The sequence below is a fragment of the Acartia tonsa genome, chromosome 5 (genome assembly GCF_053477335.1).
Source record: "Acartia tonsa isolate MP-2025a chromosome 5, ASM5347733v1, whole genome shotgun sequence".
In the NCBI taxonomy this organism is placed as follows: Eukaryota; Metazoa; Arthropoda; class Copepoda; order Calanoida; family Acartiidae; genus Acartia; species Acartia tonsa.
In genome coordinates, this window is record NC_137264.1 from 27814854 (window position 1) to 27840434 (window position 25581).

A 25581-nucleotide genomic window follows, 5' to 3' on the forward strand; every position below is an offset into this window, starting at 1 on the left:
TTTTATTCTTCAATCGATATAACCATGTTTTTTTTATGCTAGGAGCACTAAACCTGCAGGGTCTAAATTTGCAATGTAACTTTACTGACTAAACCTAACCTAACCTAGAGTAAAACACTAAGTTCTTTAGAGTAGAAAAAGTGCTAGAAATATTTAAATTATTTGATACGCTGAACTAAATTATTTTTTAAGAATTAATTAAACTATTTTTAATCTTTCATTTCTTTAGAATTTTTTTGAATACTTTTGATGATTTTCAAAAACTTTATCTTTCAAAGATTTTTTATTTTATATCACTCAATTTTGTTAAAATAAAAAGAGATTTTTAAAAATTAAAAAAAAACTATATCAAAAGCAGCCACGAACAAGAGCCGTTTATAAGATCATACATGACATATGTGTACAACCAATAACTACTTATTAAAAAGCTGGTTCTAAGGGGCAATACATAACCTCTATATGCTATTTTTTGGAGTAAGAAAATTTTGAAGCATACAAATATTTTGGATTTGTTAGCCGCTAATTGACGAGATTTGTGTTTTCAGTCCATTTAATAAAGTAACACCGAACAGATAACCAGTTCCTTGGTTGCAATAGCTATGTTCTAGCTGTTTTTTGCTTGACTGAAATAGTAGCGGTGTAAACTATTTAGCAAGTAGCAGTTGACAGTAAGCTCTGAAGGCGGTTTTTGAAGGCTGCAGATCCCTAGATATTTTGTTTGTTTGTATTGCTAAATACTTATATTTAGCTTTATCCTTTCTCTAACTAATTACATCTCTCTTTCCACCAATAAATGTGAAAATTTAGGTGATTTAGGTTGTATATTATGTAATCATCTTTATTCTCCCAGTTCAAATTAGATGTTTGTAATATTACTTTGAATATCGAATATTTGTAAATTTGACATAAGTATAGCGTTTACATTCATTTTATTTTAATCCAATAATATATAATTTTAAGGTTTCTTCCCTTTTTCAATTAAGATCTCGCTAACCGCTGACCCTATTGAAATACTTGTAATTTTTAAAAAAAGGCGTAACTTAAGTCAAAAATTACAAAGTTCTTACATATTTTCAATATGCAATTTTGTGTCTGACTCTGGGGTTCAAAAATCCAGCTGTTATAACCATGCAAGAATAATCAAACACACACACACACACATGCAAATAATCAATGTGTAATGTTATCAAATAACGTAGCTTCCTTTTGACTATATATGTATGTCCAACTGTACTAACTTGATTTTTTTTAAATAGTGATTATCAGGACGATTAGGTACTTGGTCACCTTAATAATTAAGTCTCAATTAGTCACTTTTGTATTTGATAGGCTTCGCTTTAATGTATGTTTTTATCTTTAGCCTTTACTTGTACTATAGGATGACAACATCCCTGTTAAGTATAAACATATAAATGTTATGTAAACAATATAAAGTAGGTATTAGAATAACACAGAAAATCTTTATATCATAACAAAAACAAATAAACAAACAGAAACCTTTTATTGATTTATATCTAACTCAGAGAAAATTACAGACAAAAAGTTTCTTATAGAATATTTTTATTTAGCCTTTTAAGACATTTAGTAATCCTATTATATAAAGTACTAGCGGCTTCGCCCTTGGCCTCTAGGGGCTTTGTCCCAAGAGGGGATCAAAAAAAATGTTGGCAATATTCGTAAAAGGACAAAGAAAATCTTCAGCAAAAAAAACAATGGGGGGATTTTTATGTTTTTTGGGGGGTTGGGGGTGTCTCAGCCCCCAAGAAAATAGCCTAAAACCACCACAGGACCAGTAGGTATATTCCCTAATAGAGTAGAATCCGATCAGTTCAGTGGTTACCGAGATCTTAAGAGACGGATAGACAGACAGACGGACAGACATAATTCTACTTTGTATTATAGATTAAGCTTTTTTATTTGTAGCAGGGGATCTCACTAACCCCTTAACCTAAATGGTCCCTTTACAGTGAAGCTTCTTATAGGTCCCGGGATGGTTTTATGCTTTTTATTTATCAAAAATTCTGGGTTTAATTTTATTCTTCTTCCCTTCTATATCCCTTCGAATACAGAGCCCCTAGATGTCTGTGCTACTAGTAAATGTATATCATAATCAAAATTAGATTTGAAAAAGGCGTTTGATATTTACATTCATAATTTTCTAATATAAGGAGTCTTAACCTAATTTTTATTGCTTAACCTAATCTAAACTAAAATAACGCATTACATAATAGAAAATTTCGTCAAAAAAAAGTAGAGGGAAAACTGAACTAGATAGACGAACAAATCAAGTTATAGAGCAGGTGCACTAAAATTAATCACCCTATTTCTCTTATCCACTCTCATTGATATATAATGATTTCCAGGAATAAGAACAAAAACTATAAAATGTAAATGTCTTATTAATTTATCAAATGTGAAGCTATTCTGTAATATAAAGTTTTTGTCTGATGTTTAATCTCAGAGAATTTTGGTTTAAATGGGTTGTAACTTTTCATTGAAGCATGTCTTTAGGTGGTTTTAGGCTATACTCTAAACCACAGAGCCTAGAGATGAAACCACTAATTTTTTTCTGTATCCTTATTTCTTTACTCATTGATTTATTGATGAATATTTTATAAATTCCCAGGAGTAAAATTATTTTATAGCTTATAGTTCATCTAAACGTACCATCAATAATTTTCATATTGCATCTATTAAATATATTTGGTCCATTTAAAATTAAGAAAATTTGTTGACGGATTAAAAACCTATAAAGTATTGACATATAAAATTTATCTTTTTGGCTAAAAAAATTCTATTGTAGAGCACTACACGGTTTTGTTTAAATATTTTGTTAGCTATTTGAATATTTTACTTTTGGGGACATCTTCAAACACGGTAAAAAGAACTAAATTTTAAAATGGCTTGAAAATGTTAATGAAATTAAATGATGAAATTGTGTTTCACTGGTCAAACAGAGACTAACTTTTGTGCTGGCTTATCAGTGCAAAATTAGCTACATATCCCTTAATCTTAATTATTTTTTTGCTGTAATTGTTATTGTATTTTGTCATGTATGAAATAGTTATAGCAAATTAGACAAGGGAGGGGGGGGGGGGTGGGGGGGGGAAGAGATGTAGATCCAAAGAAATTTTGGACGGAGGGGGGAATTTTAGCTCTGTTAGGTTAGGCACAATATGAATGTGTGTATTTTAGGAAATGGGGAGTAAGTGGGGGGGGGGGGGAGTATGGATCGATATTATCGATTTGACTATACACCACTAGATTTAATAAGCTATATATGTTTGGGCCAGTTTTTATAATTATTTATCTGCATTTGTTGTTTTTTTTCAATAAGCAAAGCACTAAATTCTTTTTAAAAGCTCTGAAATTTCGACAAAATAGATTATTTCTTTTTTACTAACAAAAAATGACAGTATTTTGTCATTATTTGTGGACAAAATTACCCTTGCTAAAAAAAAGTGTTAAAACCTGACCCGATGACGAAATTGGTTGGTCGCTGGTTGATCTATGACATTGACAGGAGGAGTTGGAGGATGGGGGGGGGGGTAGGGTGTTATTGTACACGCCTGTCCCTGTGCACCCCTTTATCAATATGACTTGACAGGATGGAAACCAGGGATTTAAAGGATAGGACAAAGAGCAACTCTATTAAATTATGTCTTTGGTTCCTAATAAATATTCGTGAAAAGAAGGGTTAAAGCAGCTCCTAAAATATAATGATAAATAAATAAATAATAAGTAGAAAATTTATTGAAATTTGCAAATATAGAAATTTGAAAAGAGTAAAATTTTGTTAATGATAACATTTTCCCTTCAAATTCGTTCCCTAATTCTCGGAAATTTATATTTTCTAATTCTAACCTCTTTCGATAAAAAGAAAGTCAACAAAGCAGATTTTTTTCCTTTTTTAAAAGGTAGTGGGTGGGTTTTTCTGGTTGTCCCATAATTGTCAAAATTAGCATTGCATTGTAGAGTAGAAAACTTTCAAAACCAGGAATCTGCCAAGTAAATTTTATTCATCTCTATAGCATTATAGTCAAAGAAAATTAAGAGAATTTCCAGAAAAAAAAACATCTTAAATTTAAGAATAGAAAATCTCCTTTCCCCAAACGTTCAGAATATTGGCCACTAATAAAAGAAACGGCAGAAAAATTAGACTAAACCAGTTGGGGAGTTGAATCCATTTTTATAGAAGCAGAAATATAATCTATGATTACGGTTTTAACCCTCTAAAAAACGTAATCTACCATTCCATTTTCCCTTTTCTTGGTGATGATATCATCAACGCCGATGTGATTTTTGTAATCTACCATTCCAATTTTGCCTCTCTTGGTGATGATATCATCAATGCCAATACGATTTTTGAAATGGACCATTCCACTTTCAAGAGAGGTGAAACTGGAATGGTGGTTTACACTTTTAACATCGACATAATTGAAATCATACATACTATTTTTAAATTATGGTAATCGTAGGAATGCATAAAATACTATTTATAATTTAAAAATTTTTATGTAAAATAAAAAAAATAACTAGAATATATCATTACTATTACAGTTAGGGAGTTGAATCCATTTTTATAGAAGCAGAAATATAATCTATGATTATGGTTTTGACCCTCTAAAACTGTAATCTACCTTTCCACTTTCCCCTCTCTTGGTGAATATATCTTCAACGCCGATACGATTTTTGAAATGTAAGATTCTACTTTCCCTTCTCTTGGTGAAGATATCTTCAACGCCGATACGATTTTTGAAATGTAAGATTCCACTTTCCCCTCTCTTGGTGAAGATATCTTCAACGCCGATACGATATTTGAAATTTAAGATTCCACTTTTGCCTCTCTTGGTGAAGATATCTTCAACAAGAGAGACAAAAGTGGAATCTTATATTTCAAAAATCGTATCGGCGTTGAAGATATCTTCACCAAGAGAGGGGAAAGTGGAAGGGTAGATTACAGTTTTAGAGGGTCCAAACCATAATCATAGATTATATTTCTGCTTCTATAAAAATGGATTCAACTCCCTAACTGTATTATGTCGATTTAAATAAGGAAATCAATGTTTATGAATATGCTGATATGTAAATATAAATGTACCATTCCAGTTTCGCCTCTATTGAAAGTGAAATGGTACATTTCAAAAATCGTATAGGCGTTGATGATATCATCACCAAGAGAGGGAAAAGTGGAATGGTAGATTACGTTTTTTAGAGGATCAAAACCGTAATCATAGATTATATTTCTGCTTCTATAAAAATTAATTCAACTCCCCAACTGTAAACGACTGTACCTATATTTGATGGACAACCAATGAATGAAACTAAAATAACATCACCACATATAATAATAAATGTACTCGTACAATATCAAAATATCAATATTGCAATTTTGAAAGCGAAGCTTTTATACTAATAAGTACTAATATTTTTTATTCATTTAAAATAATTTTTAAAGGTTTCTCCTATTTAGTAACCACAATGATTTAAATCAAAAAAATATTTATTCTTTTTTAATAGCTTTAAACTATACTCTGTTTTATAATTTACCTTTAGGGTTGTAATAAGTCAATTATAAAACGATTTTTAAAATTAAGCTTATGTGTTGATGTCGTTCTTGGTAAAACGAAATCTCTTTTATGGGAAAATATGAAAAATATGAACTCTATTGATTATTTTATCATAATTTCCCTGTGAAAAACTAATATTCTATTTTTAGAAACGTGTCGTTCTATTTAATTTTCAAACATACGTACGTCTAACCTTTTTGAAAACGATTTTCAAGATTATTTTTTGTAGAACAGCTACTATACAATAGCTGTTCTTCCGGCGTCCACCAATGCAATAAATTACTGCTATGAACATTTTGTAGTTTATTTTGCACTTAAATTTCCTTGTTTTTCTGTATATGTTTTTCTCTCTATTTTTGAATTGGAATTGTTTTTCAATGATCTATAAGTATCCACTTAAACTTGTTTATTTAGGAGTCTTTCTTTTATTTCTTTTCAAGCGCCATTATAAATACTATCCCCTGCCGTCCAGTCAAAACGTTTAAGTATTTTTATACTTTTACACTATTTCTATTGTATTTAATGGACAGTTTAGGCGCTCCTAGTCATTAGGGGCTTCGTTTAAAGGATGGTGTAAGGTCCCCTTCACATTTATTTTTTTGAAGGATGTTTTTATCTTCGCCACAAAGCTTTCCAATGGACCAATGAAACACTTCCCTGAAAATTGTGGAACTAGATCTTTGCGGACATACAAATAGACATTATCAATAGATTAATGACTGCGCCCCTAGCATCTAGGGGCTCTATAATCAAAAGTTTAGGATAGGGTAATAAAATAGCCTAAAACCATACCAGGATATTTGTCAATTTAAAAATGAAATAGTCTATTTCAAGCTTCTCTTAAATAGATAACTCATTCGGTTCATTAGTTATCGAAATCTTATACTTCAGACAAAAACCCTTACTAGTATTACTTCATATAATGGGATATAAATAGAAATTAGATTTATAAATCTTCGTCTACTCTGTTCTTGTAATTGATTTATGTAGTACAAAATTACTAACCAAAACGTAAATATTACAATTACAGAACAACTAATGTCAAATAATAACATCTGTTAACATATACATGGTGCTCCTAAAATTCGTATTGTATATTTTCAGATATTTTAAACAGTTTTATAAAGCATTTCAATATTCGGTTCAATATTAGATGAGTTTCCATAATAATAGTTGAATATTTACACTTTTACCCTATGGTAGCTGAATATCCACACTTTTCTCCTATGGAAGTTGAATATCCCCAATAGTTTCCTATTGGTATTTTCAAAAGCAAATCTTCTCTACAACTCTTGTCTATTATATATTAACTTAAGCTTTGTAAGAATTGGCTAGCCGTAAGAATTGTCCTTTTAATTTTAAATATCCAAAAATTACCCCAATAGTAGTTGAATATCCACGTGGATACTCAGCTACCATAGAGCCCAATATACTCATATGATGGAATCTAAATCAGTTAGGTATGTCGCTTTAATTATAAATGGCTAAAAAGAGAAAAATCTAATATTTCTAAATTTCTGATCTGTTGATTGCTTAGTAGGCTAAAGAAAAACTTTGGTTTTGATCCTGTAAATATATATAGAGATGCAGAAATGGTTGGTGATACAATATTTCTTAAATTTTATTCAGTTTTGGGTTATTTGATACTTTCTTTCAAATTTTGTATTTTTAGTTAATTAGGGAATGTATACCCGACTGAAAATAATTGCGACAATAACTAAGCTTCCTTCGTTTACTCTTTTTCTCTCTCTTTTTCTCTCCCCCTTTCTCTCTCTCTCTCCTTCTAATTTTTCTATATTTTCCTATTTTTCAGAAGAAGGATCAGTCCGCTGCCGAGGGTGATAAGACCGAAGGAGAAGAGGGTGCGGACAATACAGAATCTGATGACAAGGAGAAACCTGCTGATGCTAGCGAAGATAAACCAGAAGGTGAGAGGGAATACTATATAAGGATAAAACTTTTAACAATTGCAGGGAGAAAGCAGATATTGAACTAATATAACTAGTTCCCAAAGTTTAAAGCATGCTTTGTTATTCGTTAGCTCAACAGCATTGGTTATTTATGTTGAATTTTGATTGGTTATTTTGATTGGTTGGTTCATACTTGCAGTGTCCAAACTGTTCAAATAATAATTTGTTCATTTTGTTTATCATCATTTGAGATGTTTATCAATTTATCTTTTATTGTGCTTTAAGATCCCTTAAACAATGGACTTAAAATGAATTCTCCCCCATACTTTATACTAGTTTATACCTTTAGTAGCTTAAAAATGTTGTAGGAAAAAGTTGGAAAAGGAGAGTAAAGCGGAAAGATTTTTACTTTAATAATCGTATGGTACCAAAGTAAGAACTTTTCATAATTTAGCTAAATTTCTCGTCGTATATCAGTATCCCTAGATAAACAGAAATAATGGAGAGAGAAAAAAAGGCCAGTATGACAAACATAACATAAACAAAATATATACAGATTTACTGAAAAATCTCTTATTCTAGGTGAGGAAGCCACTGAAGGTGCTGGAGAAGCCGCTGAAAGCAGCACCAGCGCTGCTAAAGAGGCTAAAGCAAAGGTAATTATTTTAGCAATAAGAGATAGAACAATGCTGTTTTAATTAATTTCTTTCAAGAAAATTTCTTAAAAACTACCAAAAAATATTGTGAACCTTGATAACTAATTATTAAATTGTACCAATAAGAAATCAAGTTGGTAACAATCCGGACATATTATTTTGTTAACATTTTGGTACAGAAAGGGCTTTTTTCAGTTTATGACCAATACAATGACCAAAAAACAAACAAACATTTTCGTCTCCTAGAAGTTTCTTTTCAATCAGACGGATTGTTGGAGACAGCGTAAAGTCGCACAAAAAAATGACGTCATTCAATAAAGTTGACCAATGAGAGGCAAGTATACACTTTAATTCACCAATGGTAATTTTATCGTATGACGTCATTTTTTTAGTGCCAATTTATGCTGTCTGGGATTGTTGAGTCTTTGACTGAATGGGGTAATAAACTTTTGTTGAATTTAAGGTGAAAGAGGCTCTTGATAACATTAAGCTGCCCAAGATGCACAGACCAGCTTTCCTGAAGAAGAACAAGGAGGATAAATCAGCTGACAAGACGGATAAGGAGAAAGAGGGAGAGGAGGAAAAGAAGGAGGAAGCTAAGGTATTAGTTTTTAGCCCAGTTAATTAGGAACTTTGTCTGGAAGTCCTAACTGTGAGACTGTTGAGCCTGTTTGGAACGAAGACATTTATGTCGCACACCTAACATAGCAGAAGTTAGAACTATTATTAAAGACATAAGATAGGACGAGGTGGTTGTCCGAGAATCGAATCTTTCGTCTTCGCGACGAGTAGATGCAGGGTTAGGGGAACATAAGAAAATATTGGTTAGATTTCCGGAAAGATCTACATTAATAATCTAAAAAAATCCATGTGGGTTTTATTGTATAATTTTGTCCCCAGCCTCATTTGAATGTAAAAAAAGACATAAAAAAATATCTTGTCTGTAAGGTAAATTTGAACCCCGTTTTAACCAATTCAAAGATTAGTAAAAATAATTAGAACTAATTGATAAATCTTTATAGGAGGGCGAGGAAAAAGAGGGAGAAAAGGCCACCACTGACGAAGCAGACAACAAGACAAAAGAGGAGGGCGAAGAAAAAGCTTCCGAAGAAAAGACTGACGGCGACAACACAGAGAAAAAAGATGATGAGGAGAAAAAAGATGGCGAAGGAGAAGAAAAAGAAAATGAAAAAACCGCCAGCACAGACAAACTAAAAGAAAGCATTGAGGAGACCAAAAAGTCTTTAGCGACGACATTAAAGAATTTGAATTTGCGCAAAAATAAACTTTTTGGCGGGAAAAAGAAGGATGGAGAGGGAGGTAGTGGGGGAGATGAGGGGGGCGAGGGAAAAGAGGCGGCAGATGAAAAGGAGAAGCTTCTTGATAACCCAGAAAATAAGGTAAAGTTTTATTTTTGTTGCTGCATCTTAATACACAATATCCTGCTGTAATTTTCATTAAAAAAAATAATAACACAAAAAAATGTTAGTGAACTATAAATTTTATATTTCCTATATTTATGTTAATAATAAATTATATTAGATTTGATTTTTAAATAAGTATCTTCTTAAATATTTGTCTGCCCTGTTCTATAAATAAATATTGGAGGAGGAGGGAGAAGGAGATGAGGAGGAGGGAGGCGCTGTCAAGGAGGTCAAAGAGGCCAAACACGTCAAACTTATTCGCCATCTGAGACATGCAGCCAGCGGTGTACCACTTATGTTTAAGGTATCAGTTATATCTTTTAGCTAGCCCAGATTCTTTATAAATAGTGTATATCTGACCTTACTTACCGACAGCTCGGCGATCTCAAAGTTCTTTTATAAAAACTTTTGATCATGAATTTTATAAATTGGTAAAAAATTTTGACATCTATTTTTCTTGCTTTATGTACTTTACAGTATTCTCAAATACTGCTGCATTGCTTACGGACTCATAACCACAAACTTCCTTGTTTTAATGAAACTTCATAACCTATTATTGCTTTAAAACTTATCGACATAAATGTACTTGGCCATTGTCTTATCTCTTTAGATCCCTGACTTGTACTTCTAAAGTGTAGTTTTTATTGCTGTTGTACATATATACTAAATAAATCAACCCAGGTATAAGTATAACCAACAAGCGAAAAAAAACTAAAATAATATTTGGGGGGCAAATGGAGAGGTCGTCAATTTTGCGATGTGTTGCCCCCCAACGACAGCTAAAAAACACGTATAGGTTTCGTGATTTTTTCTGAATTAATTTCGTTATTGGTATAAGCTGAAATGAACCTGGCGTTGTTTCAGGATATTGAAATGCAAGAGGAGGATATAGAACTTGGCCAAGACCTTTTAGACAAGGGAGACAGTGACAAGGACAAGGATAAGGATGTGGAAGCTGGCGATGACAAGGATGAGACTAAGGAGAAGCTTCAGGAGATAAATATTGAGGACAATAAGGTATTTTATTCAAATACAATAAATAATAAAAATGACGTCACACAATACAAATGACCAATGATAGGCTAGTATGCATTGTAATTGACCAATATGGTAAAGAATATACTGGTCATCAATGGTTATTTGTATTAAATGACGTCATTTTTATTAGGCATTAAAAGCTGCTTCACAAATATTCTAAAATAATTGGATGTGCGTTTGTCCATGTGTCCCTAAGATCTTGCAAACACCGGACTGATAGTTCCATATTTGTCTTGGTTTTGAGCAGGTTTTAAGCTATTATTAGTAGGTTGTAAGATGACAAAAAAAAGCTTTAACCACTCCCACACCCAACAAAATATTTTTTTATTTGTTTAAATTATTTATTTAGTAGTGGAAATTAAAACTTCAAAAAATTGCAGGGTTATTTTATCTTTTTAATTAATATATTTTGTTTTTCTAATTTATTGTTTATTGATACTTCGGTATAAACAGACAGACAAATATCCTGTTACTTTATTTTAAGGACTTCTCTTCAATATAATATTATTCAAAACATATCTTTAATACCTAATATTCATTGTTAATTATTCCTAAAACATTATCTTTGCTGATTTTACAAATATAATGATAAAATCAAAATGTTTAAAATGTTTTTATCTAGTGATTTTCATTTTAAAACGTACTCAACATAAAGGGTGTTTTAAAAAAACCAACCGCTTCACTTTTTTCAATATAAACCTTACAGTTTTAGTCCAAAACTAATAAAAAATAATACAATTCATGCCCAAGCAATAACAATAATAAAACAATATTGAATTTTAAATCTTCTCACCCTTCCAGAGCACTAGAGCTCGAAACCTAGCCCTTGCAGAGAAATTTGCCCTACGCCGAAAGTGCATATTTTATAATAAATTAAGACAAATTTGTCTTTTTAAAAAAAGATTAAACCGTCTTAAGTACTTGAAACCTTGTAGATAGACCCCATAATGTTCGGGGGTTATGATGGGGAATGTAAAGACCTTTCTTTAGACACCTTAACAAGGTTTCTAACATAATCCTAGCCAATTTGGCATCAAAAATAAAGACCTGACAAACATCAAGAACTAGATTTAAACAGAGCCGCCATGCCTTAATGTTGGATGGGTCTGTCTTTTTATCCCATATTGGCTAGGATTAAGGTAGAAACCTGTTAACAATTCCCTTTTTCAATTTTAGTTTTAAAAAGAAAAAGTAACAAAATAAAGGTTTTGGAGGAATCATTTTTTTCGGTGCGATTTCTCTTCAGAAGATAATGGTACCATCCCCCAAAATAGTTATAAACCTTCCCAGGAATCATGAGAAGCTACAATTTAAAGGATAGCGGTAAGCTAGATCCATCGGGACAGACAGATAAACAGAGACAGATCCCGTTACTTTTATATGAAAATACATCGTAAAATTCCTTGTACAATAATACAGCATACCAAAAAAACATTACTAATTTTATCTAAAATTATTAGGAGGAAGAGAAGGGAGAGGATAAAGAGGACACGAAGTCTGTAACCTCGGAGAAGAAAGACCTCCCAGAGAAAGAGGCAGAGGCCAGTGGTGGAGACGGTGACAAAGACCCAGAACTGGGTGGCAAGGCCCCGCAGACAAAGTGCAAGAAAAATAAATGCCACGTCTTCCATCAAAGATTTAAGGTCAGTTTGATGTAAAAAGTTGAACTCAAGCAATTAAATAAATGGTATATACAGAAAACGAAAAAAAAGACAAAGATATTACAATGTGTCATACAATAACCCATTCACAACAGAGTAAGGAAAAGTAAGGTTTAAAGAATATAATTTACATGTAAAAAAGCAAAATTGAAATGACCATAACACATAAAATTGCGATCAAAAGCAAATACATAAAAAAAAAATAAAAAAAGATTAAATGTTAGTGGAAACTAACCTGTATAGAATACACTTTTCTTGATACAAAGATCCTCACATATAAGTGAAGTTTCTTTTTATTTTAAAATTCATTCCTAGAATTTTTCACTGCATCATTTAATATTACATTACTTATGCGAAACATGTTTAATTTAAATTATTTAAATAAATAAAACAATGAAAGCAAATTTACGTACCAACTGTATCAGAAATAAAGTTGCATAGTAGATCCTTTAAGATGGTTTTGCTATTAAAAAGAAAACGAGTGAATAATAAGAGAAAGAGGCCATTTTGCCAAAAGTAATTTATGTCACCTTATACCAACAACGAAATTAATTCGAAAAAAAAGGAAAAAAATATAATATCTGCCCCCCAAATATTATTTTAGATTTATTTCGCTTGTTGGCTAGGCCTTATTCCTGAATTTTTATATGTATGGTTTGGTATATAGTACATGTTTATAGTATGTCGGACAAATGTAAAATAGTTTATGTAGAGTGTAGCTGCACTACTAAAAATGTAAACAAAATTCTTGCAAGTAAACAAAAATTAAATTAAAAATATTTCACTTGTTTAAGCACTTGTGGAAAACTTTAGATACATTTTAAAGTAAACTTTGCATTTTCCAAATCTTTGTGCATTTTAGAAAAATGATATTAAAGACAAAAAAATTATCTATTTATTCATTTATACACTTCTAACGAGTTACCTTTTATTTAGTAAATCTATCTTTACATCTATCTATCTATCTAACTATCTTTCTATCTATCTCTCTAACTTTCTATCTATCTATTTTATTCATTTTTTTATCTATCTCTCTAACTATCTAATTATCTATACATCTACCTATCTATCGAGTCAGACAGACTGCAAAGTTATTTTGTATAATTTGATTGGTACCTGCGCTGAATATATTGACCAAATCTCCTCAGAGATTCAGGGATATGGCAATGAACGGCATATAAATATTCCCCTAAAATTATATCTATAAAATTGTCTATCAGAAGTTGCTTAATTTTGGGGAAAAGGGGTTGTATATTTGATTAAATTATCCCCTTTACTTCCTGTTATCTCCTCCATCAAATTTATTTTCAGGAAAAAACAATTTTTAGCCAAGGAGGGAGGGGACATTGGGCTGTTTATTGCACTGGTCCCTAAAGTTTTATTTTGGGGTCTTTTATTGAATTTGATTTGTTGGTTTATTATTTTAAGTGTCCAAACGTTTTAACTGCTAATTGTAATCTACAGAAGTGATAATTTTGTGTTTCATCATTGGGGACGTACATAAATTTATTGGCCATTGTCTTATTCCTTTAGATCCCTGTTATTTAGCAGCAAAACTTCTCTGAAAGTCTTGTGAGTTGAACAGTTAGAGTCATAAAGAATATTGATAAATATGACTTTTGATCAAATAAGTTGAAGTTTTTTTTTAAAAAGTCAGCTTCTTTAACTAAATTCACACAGAGAAGTTTTGAAATATATATTTTTGTGTTCCATTATCCTTTCTCAACCTTTCATCTCATCAATTTAAATCAACCAAATACAAAAATTAGTTTATAATGTTTTTTGAGGAAGATTTATTTGTAGTATATGAATCTAATTAAAGAAATCTTTGTCCCTAAAAAGCAAACAATTTAAAAAGTTTTGTTATCTAATCTAACCACAGACAACTAACTTGAGCTATTCCTATAGTCATTTAAACACACTTGTGTTACAGTAAATAACAGGGTAAATGAGGTTAAAATTGTAATGTACTATTATGATATGGAATAACTAAAGGAATGTGAAACTAACTATGTAGCAAATGTACCATCCAGGGGGAGCGGGAAAAAGTTTCAGATCTTAGAATAATAAATTGTATACAGTGTTCTTTTAAAACGGACAATTTCCATTTTAGGAAAGATTCAAATTTTAAAAGGCTGTGTACATGAATTTTTATTTTCCATAGACTTAAGAATTTGCAAAAATATTTTTTTCTTGCTTTGTTAAGACTTTGATGTTTAATCGTAAGGAGGAAAGACAACATTACAAAGTTTTAAAGAAAAAATAAGGAAATTTAAATCAGAGGTTTTGACTAATAATATAAACAGTTAAAAGTAATTAAGAAGCTAAAATCTTGAGTCCTTAAGTTTACAATTAAAATCTCAGTATTATTTGGATTGTTATTAGACAGAAATATAGAAAAATATATAAAGACATAATGAGTTTTTCTACTTCTTTTACTAACTGATTATTTTATCTATCAATAGTATCTATCCACCAATTTATAATTCAAATTAATTCAACTCAAAAAAAGATTTTTTTGTAGAGTCTTGATGATCAGCAGAAGATGGGTGTTGTTGGCAGTCTTGTCGGAGTTTTCCTTTTCTTCGTTCTCATCATTGCTATCATAGCTGGTGCTGCTAGCCCTAGCGGCTGGGCTGATCATCATAGGTATAGTTAGATAGATAGTTATCATAGCTGGTGCTGCTAGCCCTAGCAGCTGGGCTGATCAATATAGGTATAGTTAGATAGATAGATATCATAGCTGGTGCTGCCAGCCCCAGCAGCTTGGCTGATCAATATCATCGTAGGTATAGTTAGATAGATAGATAGCATAGTTGCTGCTGCTAGCCCTAGCTTCAAACCACAAACAAACAACTATTCAGCAAAAAAGACAGAAATTTTTGTAGACAATTAGCTAGACTTTCAATCAGCCAAACAGATTCAACGTTATTCTGACAGACTAACAGGAAGTTGGAATATTAAAAAAACAGGCATATAAACAAACGGGTAGAAAAATGGATAGAAAGCTAACTAATCATTTATAAATTTTCAGATATGTTGAGGGTGGCAAGTATATCTCTGCAAACACTGGTTGTGGAGAAATTTGGGGACATGTTGATGGGGATCATATGTTCTCATTCCGTGGCATCCCTTATAGCATACAGGTACAGACTTATAACTAACCCTTTTCTATCATGTGGGGAAATTTGGGGATATTTTATTAGGGATCATATGTTTTTATTCCGTGGCATCCCTTATAGCATACAGGTATCTTTTTCTCTATATGGGGAAATTAAGAGATACATTTATAATATTATCGTCCAATGGTAGAGACATCTATCTAGCTATCTAAATATCTACCTTTTCATCTACAAATAACAAGCTCCTTATACACATAAAAATGCATTATAATTGATATATTTTGATTATATTTATATTTTTAGGTTGGTAGATTTGATAAAAGTGAGAGTCTAAACCGTCTTGATGATTGTGGAGATGAAATTAAGAAAACAGCCAACAAAACAACTTTCTGTGCTAGGCGCAATTTTAGAGAAGGTATGTTTTTTTATCCATCTCAAATATAAAAAAGTCTTCATCAATCTATCTATCAGTAATGGAATCATCAATCCTGTTAGATAAGATATCTATCAAACTTTAACTGTTTCTATTTTAGAAATCATTGGCGTAGAAGACTGTTTGAACTTGGACATCTTCACCCCAACCATCATGTACAATGCCGCGCAGCCAGTTGTTGTGTACCTCCCAGGAGACGATCTGGACACCTTGCCCACCAGTCAGCTGGCCAGAGAGATGGGGGTCGTCTTTGTTGTGGTTCATGTGAGACAAGGCATTCTTGGATTCCTCTCACATAGCTCACTTTCAGGTATACTGACAAACAGATATCAAAAAGAAATAAAGACAGACTTATGGATGCATAGATATATAATAGATTATAATTTGATTAGAAATATGCTCGATTTAGACAGAAAGATCAAAACGAAATTTGCTAATCTATAGGAAAAAAGTCTATGAAAGATGGAAATTTAAAAAGAACGGTTCCTATAAATTTACAAATTACTGAAATCTAATTACTAAATCTTTGTTAAGAAGATGCCTACCCTAAGACCAGCGGAAACTTTGCTCTTGGTGACCTCTTGACCGCGCTACAATGGATCAACACCAACATCGCTCACTTTGGCGGCGACAAGGAGGCAGTGACAGTTTTGGGCCACCGTCAAGGAGCAAGTCTGGCGACAGTGCTCACTGGTATGAGATCAGCTGATGGCCTTTACCAGAGAGTTTGGGCTACAGGTAAATTGGCAATTACCGGTGTTAGATTACGGAGGGATTAGACATTGAAATGTAAATTATTTTGTCCCTAAACACTTCCTCTCATTTGTTGGCTTAAAACTAAATGGGTTTAGAAAAAAAAAATTACCCCCAAAAAATTCTAATAGGGGTAAATTTGTTTCTCATTATGGAAGAGTACATTTATCTATGGTCTATTCTCCCATCTATTAAGATCCCTGATTTTCTCAAATATTCGAATATTTTTTTTTACTTTTTTGGTAACGATTTTCTAAACTATATTTAAACAAAAATAACTATAAATCTTATAAACACAGAAACGTTGTATATTTTTTTTAATAGAGTTTTCAAACAAAATCGACATTTATGATACTTTAATTCATTTTATCTTTTTAAAAGCTATTGATCCATCTCAACCCATTTTATCTTTTTCCATTCTAGTTTTTATGTATTTTCTGTCTAAATGTTGGATAAAAAAACATCATATTTAAATCTTTTATTTTGTTTGCAAAATAGTTTTAGAAGGACAATTTTAAATTAGAGCTATGTAATTACCCCTGTTGACAATCCTTATAGATTAAAATACAGTTTATGCACAGTCCTTCAACACACAAATCTCAAAATCTTATAATAAGACCTTCCTTCAATCTTATATGTATTGTACATTTCATAACATGCCGCGCAACTTTTCCATGAACAATAGATGTCGTCGTAGTTAAAGCCAATGTAGCGGCAACAAGGTTCAGTAACAACTCTTTAATTTTAGGTGGCGCAGCAAGGTTCAGTAACAACTCTTTGGATGATAGCACTGATCTTTGGACCAAGCTTATACAGGTAAAGATTTTAATATATATTTTTGTCAAAATAAATGAACATGTTTTGACTTTATAAAAAATGATGTAAATTTTCGAAGTAGATGGCTAAAAGTTAAACAGTCAAGATAAAAAAGCTGTTCTTTAAAATCTAATTTTTTTAAAGGAAACCTGTCCTGGTCAGCAAGGAGCTGGAGTAAAGGATTGTCTGCTGGACGTTGAACTGGACACCCTATTAAGAGCTGTTGACACCAACTGGGAGGTCTGGAGTCCTACTTATGGACAGGTATAGTAAAATCATAATATAATGAGTACTTTGAATTTCTTTATTTGCCTTAATCATATTATCAATTTATTATAAATAAATTTTTCTATCAGCAAATTCAGTTATGTATGAAATTATCTCTCTATCTAACTATCTATCATTATTTCTAGCTATACATTTAAATCACTTTCTATCTATAAATCAGACTATCTGTCCATCTATCTTACTCATATCCAAATATCTACTACATCCCTATATCTAACTGTCTTTCCAAATATCTGATTATCTATCCATCTATCTATTATCTATTTATTGTTACTGATTAATTAATTTAACAATATATCTATTCAGGTTCCCAAAGCTGGAGCGGAGGAACCCCAAGGCCTGTTGACTATTGACACTGTTATGCTGGAGAAGCCACTAGATGCCACCTGGAAAGCTGATGGAATTGCTGTGCCCATCATTCTTGGTAATTCTATCAAATTCTTTCTATTTCTCCTTAGAAAAATAGGGTTTCTTCCCAAGGATCTAAAGGGATAAGACATTGACCGATAATGAGGTACATTCCCAATGATGATGCATAAAATCCCTTCATAGGTAACAATTAGTGGTTAAAACGTTTGGACACTCAAGAACCAATCAACAAAAATTTAATAAAAAGACCCTAAGGTTGTTGAGGCATCGAATAAGAAAACGTTATTATAAGACTTTGGAGACTAGTGTAATAAACTGCCCAATGTCCCCTTCCCTCCTGATTTCTTCCCAATAATTATTCTTATTTAAAATTTAGATTAAAAATGGTGGTAAAAAACTTCCCTAACAATACATTGAAATAAAATTTTTGTTAAATTTCTAGGAAGCAACCAGCAAGGGGAGGCCCAGGAGGACAGTTACCAGTATCTGAACTGGGAGAACAATGATGTCTACATGGAGCATATTGAGGGAACTCTGGGCAGCTGGAATATTCAACTTCCTGGAAATGTTCTAGAAAGGTAAGACAACTAGAATTGGATAGATAGACAGATAGATAGATTATTGATGAAAAGACAGGGATCATTTTGGATAGTCATTCGAAAGGTAATATGCCTAGACAGAAACAGGTATGGATATAGAAAAGGAGGGAAACAAGCAAAATAGAAAAGTTAAAAATGTATTAAAAAAATTTTGATGCTTGATTTTAAAGATATTGAGATGGTAAGGTATGCAATGTGGATAGCAAAGGTTTTAGATGAATAAATTTGAAATATATGTAAAAATGATTAAGTAAGCAAGGACGTCCAAGCTTTTTAATCTTAGGGGAGGTAAAAATTTTAAACTTCAAAATTTTTTGGGTGCCTACGGCAACCCCAAATTCGTTGGGGGGGGGGGTTAATTATTAATCACCTCTTTACAGCCCCCCCCCCCCCCCCCCCGACGTCCTTGAATGGGAGTAGGAATGGATTACATCTAAAATATATATATGTACTGTTCTGTAACATTTTTAAAATAACTTTTTCCTTGTTACTGTAAAAAAAAAGTAAAATGTGGGCTAAAATGCATCCTTAAAATGTATATTCTTCCTCTAGGACATATTTTTACCAGATTTATTATCCTGGATATTAACCCCATATTGCTATCTACTCCACCAATGCATACAAAAAAAATTAGGATAAAAATGTTTTAAAAGTTTAATATTTTTCCATCTTTATTTACTTAAGTGTAAAAAGAAATCTGCCGTTATTTAAAAATTATGAGTTGTTATTTTATTTTTACTATTCTACTTATTTTAGGTACAACACCTCGAACAACTGGGTTGACTACATGACCATGGTCTCCGACATCCGCACCATCTGCCCTATGTCCAAGCTTGCCTCCACCCTCTCCGTGCCAATGTATGTTGCCACCAGTCCACGTGACAACGGAGAAATGGGCCAACTTGCCGACAAGTCTGCCGACCTCGTCGCCATTTTTGCCTCCAACGACGACGACATCCAACCGTTCCAGGAAAAGTTGCGCGGCATGTTTTACGAGTATGCGCGCACAGGAGCCAGTTTTGATGGTATTAGACTGGTGAGCGATGAAGAAATGGAGACAGTGGATTCCTTGGACAACTGTGATTTCTGGCAGGAGGCTGAACCAGAAATTATTCCAAGCTATGGAAAAATATTCTAAATAGAAAATTACTTTCTTAATATTATCTTGAAAAAAAGCTCAGTAATATCATTTTATTGGAAAGAAGGTGGAAAAAAGGCAATTACTTAACCTTTTTATTTTTGCAAGGTTAAACTTGTTGTATTTTTCCTTAATTTTCTTTCTGTATACAAAAAGGAAGAAAAAAACATCTTTCTGTGGACCAAAAAATGTTTCAAACAAGCACAAGTAAAAGTCACTAAGTGATTTAAAAACTGGCACAAAAAAAAACTTTATCATTTGCTACCTATTGATGAGCAAAAATGCCAGCATAACATTCTTAAATTGTGTGAAGCATAAGAAAATAAAGCTGTGCATTTAAAAAATAAAAAACTCAGCTCCAATCTTTGTCATGGCCATATAGATGGCCCTAAGTGTTTGCATATATTATACATAATTACATTAATACATATAGCAAAAATATTTAGTACCTAAATGTTTGCTTTTCATCGTTTACATTACATTTCAACAATACAATGAGCATTTAATACCTATATAAATAAAATAAAAACTTTCAGAATAAAAACATTTTATGCTAATTTTCAGAAATATTAACTTTTTGGAAAGAGCAATTAAAATCAAAATAAAATTCTACAAAACTAGCCAAATGTTAAAATTGATGTAACTTAGAGTACAAGTTTTAAGAAACGCGCTAATTTTACCCTTTTTCATTATACATACCTTGCTTTTTATTAATCAAACATATATTAATATAATATTTTTTAATTTTCTAATGATATCAAATTGTAAACAAGTCTTTTCCCAAAAGAATTTAGTTTAAAAGAAAGAAAAAATTTTACAAAATTATTTTTCTTTCTTTTGAAATAAAATCTTTTAATAAATGATGCATTTTCATAAATGAAATCATATCATTGTATATTTAAAATTTAATTTAATTTGTCACAATTTTATTTGCAAAACTTGTACAGTGTACATATTCATGAAGAAAAAAACAGCATTTTTATCAAGTTATATATTTCTAGTCAAACTGAAGCTTATATAACTTTGTAAATATTTTTAATATTTTAAAATTATGACAAATTAAATAAAAAATTGATGATTTTGCATTTATGTAAATTAAGTTACCTAGTTTATTGAACAAATTAAAAATTTCTGTAACATAATTTAACCAAATAAAAGAAAAAATATCAATGTTAACTGACTTTCAATGTTCTTTAGATTATAATATTCTATAATTGAAAAATAAAGTAATTTAATATTGCATTAGGAAATAGAGCTTTTATAAATATCAAATGGATTTGTTTTAAAATTACATATATAGTTCATAACTCTTGATTTTTTTATCAAAATTAGCAAATCCCCTTCATATGCAGATTTAGAAATGAGTTTTTAAAAATTTATATTAGGATAAAGGGCAAATTTATGGGTAACATAATATTTCCTAAAGGCAGAGTTATTGTTTATAAAAAATCATTTTTAAATCACTGGTTAACTTAGAACTAATTGTATTTTTGTTTCTAAAACAAGAATAAGATATTATACAAATTTGTAAATATTTTTTCTTAACTTTCAAGTGGTTTGTACCATGATTTTAATTATTATGTATTTAATTATCTTTTTATCTATGATTAATTACTAATTATTGTGTTGCGATGTTAAATAACATGTCGATGTAGAAGTGAATAAATAATTCATTAATATTTGGATTTTTTCTATTTTTTTTCAAGTTGTTTATATACAACTACGCCCCTCTCTCCAAAAAAAAAAAAAAAAAAAACTAAGCAAAAAAATTGTTTAAATGGCTAAAATCAGGAGGATAGTAATTTTTAGTAACTTTCACTGCAGGACAAACAGATAAACCTTAGCACAAAAGTAGCTGAGGTACTAAAAAATGTTCAATATGTAAGGAATTGAAAATAGCGCGTCAATTGCTTTATTAATGTCAAACTGACTAAAAGTTATCTAATTTTGGTGGCACAACGATTCATCAGATGGATATTAAACAATAAGGGGGGGTAAAAATGACGAAGGTAGACCTTCCCAATTTTAATTTTAAAGGGGGATTGAGAACATGTATTACTGTATTACAATTTGCAGTTAATTGTTATCTAAAATAATATTGGTCTATTGTTGCTGCACTGCTAATGGAAATATTCAAACTATCTTATTTCTAAAGTCACATCATACATTTTGAAATGTTTGTTCTAGAAAGTTATTCGTAAGGTCGTCTTCGATGCTACAAAATTTTAAAACTTGTAATATTTATGCTTGCACTTTTTCTATTTTCTTAAATTTATTGTATAATGCTTGATTTTGTTAAGGTCCCTGTCATGGCATCCTGTTTATGATTATCAATGCCCTATATAACCAGGGAAGAAAGGGACATTAGACTTTTAATTACACTAGTACCCAAAGGTATAAGATTCCATTTTCTTATTCGTTAGCTTTGTAACTATGGGAGATTGCGTTGTTATTAAGGCAACTTAAGTTTTAGTTATTATGTAATTGGACTTGTTGATATTATGTCAGGCATGGCAACTTTCAATATCGGAGTAAATATTTTCAAAATTAGGATGTTGGCATATATCAGCCACTACCACTTTGTAAATTGTATGTAACCATATAGTCACCATAAATCCTTTAAATTTTACAGTGATGGAATGTTAACAGTTTTGAAAGGAACAAGATACTAGTTAAACATAATACTTACCCTTTGAGTAATAACTAAATAGTAGCAATTTAAAACATCGTACATCAAATTTTACGTTTCACAAATGGTTCCATTGTAGCGGACAGACTTATAAGTAATAATAGTGGCGCTCTCTCTAATAGTAAATATATTGTAAATATGTCTTTTTGTGGAAACCATAATTATAACTCTGTACCTCAATTGTGGTAATAATTTCTCCCCAAAAATATATAAAGGTTAGGAATTTATTATTATCGTATTTAACCCAACCTAACTGTAGATATTAAGATTAGTATTGTTAAAACTTTGTATTTATAAACTTGTGATAACCCTTGTGTTATTGAGAATAGAAGCGAAGCTTCCCCACAGTTGAAACCGAGTAACGTTCGTCCGTCGTGTCCGCAGCTTGCGCCTATTACACTAGAACATCATTGCAAATTCCTTGAAAATATATGTAAATACACTTTATTGATATTGCACAAACACCTATTCAAAGTTTATAGGGGCATTATAACATGACTAAATTTACATTGTGTGTGTGTGTGTAGCCATTGTTTCTTAGTGTTTGGGGACCTAAGTAGTCATGGAGTAAGACGAGACACTTTTTTATGTTAGCACCATGGCCAGCTCAAGGTCCACGCTCAAGTACTTGACCCGCTGTCTTAAGGGACCTACTCTTTATTACCTCACCCTCGCCGAGTATAGCAGGTTTCCTAAATTAAGTCAAATTAATGACGCTCTCCACAGAGGAGCTTGGGTAAGGGTTGTACTGATATTATGTACTTGACTATTGAGTATCAAAACTACCCAATTATCACCCTTCTTACACAACCAAGGAGAAGTTGCATGAATGAATTGCGACTAAGAAATCCGAGTTGCCACATGTGGACTTGAACTCGAACTCTCACCACCGTAACTCATTGCGTTACCACTGAGCTATGACGCCCTTTTTACATTAAAATAATTATATAGAAAAGAGAAAGAAAATGAATTTAAAAGTTTCTATCTAGTGAGTGTAAAGACATTATCTATTAATTTTGTATTATTGGTAACGTAAAATGTAGTTCCCAAATGTGCCACCATTCTTTATTCTTCTTAGTGTGGATACAAAGTTCACAATTATGTACTGGAAATACCACTTCCTACAAAGTTCTTTATAGTGCCTATAATAATGACGTCATACTGGCCAATTAAAATGTATACTGGCCTGCCATTTTATAAAATTTCTTAGGCTAGTATGAGAGGTTAATTTTTAAATTTTTTTAAAGTCCAATGAAATTTTTTTTTTTCTATATAGGTCTTTTAGGGGTTATTTTAATTTAAAAATAGAAAATAATATGTTTATTAGAAGCAGTTTTTATAAGCAAATTATATTTTTTTATATAATGATAATTCTAAATTCTTAATTAAAAATGCCTTGATGTTAAAAAAGCATTTGATTAATTAGGTAAATTTGGAAATCCCAGATAGATACAATATTTTTATTTAAGCTTATATGTTTAAACTGCAAACAGTTTTCAAACATTCATAATCAAAAAGACACTATAAAAGATTTTAATTATATTGGTAAGAATATTTTCGAGAGAGTTAAGTTTATAGGCTCAGTACAATTACTTGTTAAGTTTAGGGATTTTTAATCATCAGTTTGAAATTGGTACTAGTGGCTACGTATCTACAGGTCTTTAGTAACCCTTGAGAGAAGGGTGGTGGGGGTGGGGGTTATCGACCTTTCACTTTCAACTTTAGCTTTAAAATTAAAAGGCAAAAAATAAATTCTCTCTCAAAATAGTCCTAAACCTTCCCTTAACCTATATCGGTTCAGCTTTTAGCAAGATCCATTGCTACACACATACACACAAACAGCCACGTAGACATCCTGTTACTTTTACATAAGGATTGGGAAAAATGTTTACATATACGCACATCAACCACTGTTTGCAGTTTTGTTTGAAATAAAATTTTATTTTTTTGTAGCAATACCTCTATTTATTTAAAAGAATAAGTAATGTGCACTAAAGTTTTGTCTGCGTTAAAAACTTTAAGTGTGTATATTACACTCATGTCTTATTTATATTTTGTTAAGAAAACTAAAAAAATGCAATTAAAATTCATTCATGTATGTTCCTCTTCATTTAAAAGCAAAGGTTTTCTCGTTTATTAAGAGTCATTCTATTTATTCACATAGCTTTCAGCAGCGAAGCTATTTCATAGATAAGTCTATTATATATTATTATTCTAACTGCAGGGAATTTTGATTTTTAATCGTAAAGGAGATCTATATATAAAAATTGTTGATAATGAATTTAATAGTTCTTATTCTTCAATATTTTAATAATCTAAGATTTTTAATTACAGGGTTTCAACAACAACAAATATTGAGACTTTTTCCCTCTAAAATAATATTAATAGATTAGTGATTCAGTTATTTTCTGTTATTTTGAACCATTTAACTAACCAGATATTAATAAAAAATTATTTGTATATTAACCAAAGATAATGATGTTAAAACGGCGCTATCAGAATACACTTAACTGTGTCGACATTCAATTAATTTCAATGCAATGTTCTAAGCGACCACAGAACCCTTGAAATAATTGATAATAAGACGCGGGTAGTTTTTCTTAAAAGTGATATAATTAAGTCTTATATATTAGGTTAGGTTATATTAAAAAGGGTAAACGGGAAGCCCCGCAGCAATTTGTCTTATCCCTTTAGATACCTGGTGGTACTGGCTATGTGTTCCTCGAAAATGGTGCAGTTCGTCTGCGAATTATTCAAATTTTTGCAGCTCTAGCTTGTTGCAGGTCCTACTAGATTTAAAAATGGGTCTACAATATCATATGTATTTATCTAACAATCTTTTTCTGAAAAGCTTTTGTTTCAGAACAAAATTTTCAATGTAATGAGGAATGAAACATAATAATGATAATTATGTTTAGTACGTTCTTGAAGTGTCAAATATTGAGTAGCTATGCTTGCTAAATAGATAATCTGGATCTTAATAAAAATTTAATTTTGAAAGTAGCGAAGCTACTCTACACGCTTTATGTTATTATATTATTATTCTCTATAACATTAATTCAAACAAGTGCACTTCTATTATTAATCTATAATATGCTTTCCAATTTTCCATTAG

At 31.1% G+C, this 25581-nt stretch overlaps 1 protein-coding gene across 2 annotated transcripts in view; it reads left to right on the forward strand.

Annotated features, from left to right (window-relative positions):
* Nrt (Neurotactin) overlaps nt 1–21456 on the forward strand; it is a 79768-nt gene extending 58312 nt beyond the window's left edge. The window contains exons 5-21 of one of the 2 annotated variants that reach the window (XM_080161092.1): nt 7384–7498; nt 8063–8136; nt 8600–8737; nt 9159–9536; nt 9745–9864; nt 10425–10577; nt 12059–12241; nt 14784–14908; nt 15294–15405; nt 15685–15796; nt 15915–16124; nt 16352–16552; nt 17316–17383; nt 17528–17647; nt 17978–18095; nt 18483–18618; nt 19396–21456. In XM_080161092.1, coding sequence (XP_080017218.1) covers nt 7384–7498; nt 8063–8136; nt 8600–8737; nt 9159–9536; nt 9745–9864; nt 10425–10577; nt 12059–12241; nt 14784–14908; nt 15294–15405; nt 15685–15796; nt 15915–16124; nt 16352–16552; nt 17316–17383; nt 17528–17647; nt 17978–18095; nt 18483–18618; nt 19396–19777 — 2745 coding nt within the window. In that variant the 3' untranslated portion in view covers nt 19778–21456. Of the gene's footprint in view, nt 1–7383; nt 7499–8062; nt 8137–8599; nt 8738–9158; nt 9537–9744; nt 9865–10424; nt 10578–12058; nt 12242–14783; nt 14909–15293; nt 15406–15684; nt 15797–15914; nt 16125–16348; nt 16553–17315; nt 17384–17527; nt 17648–17977; nt 18096–18482; nt 18619–19395 lie in introns of both variants that reach the window. The other variant, XM_080161091.1, reaches the window with a different exon arrangement.
* Nucleotides 21457–25581: the final 4125 nt, after the last annotated feature.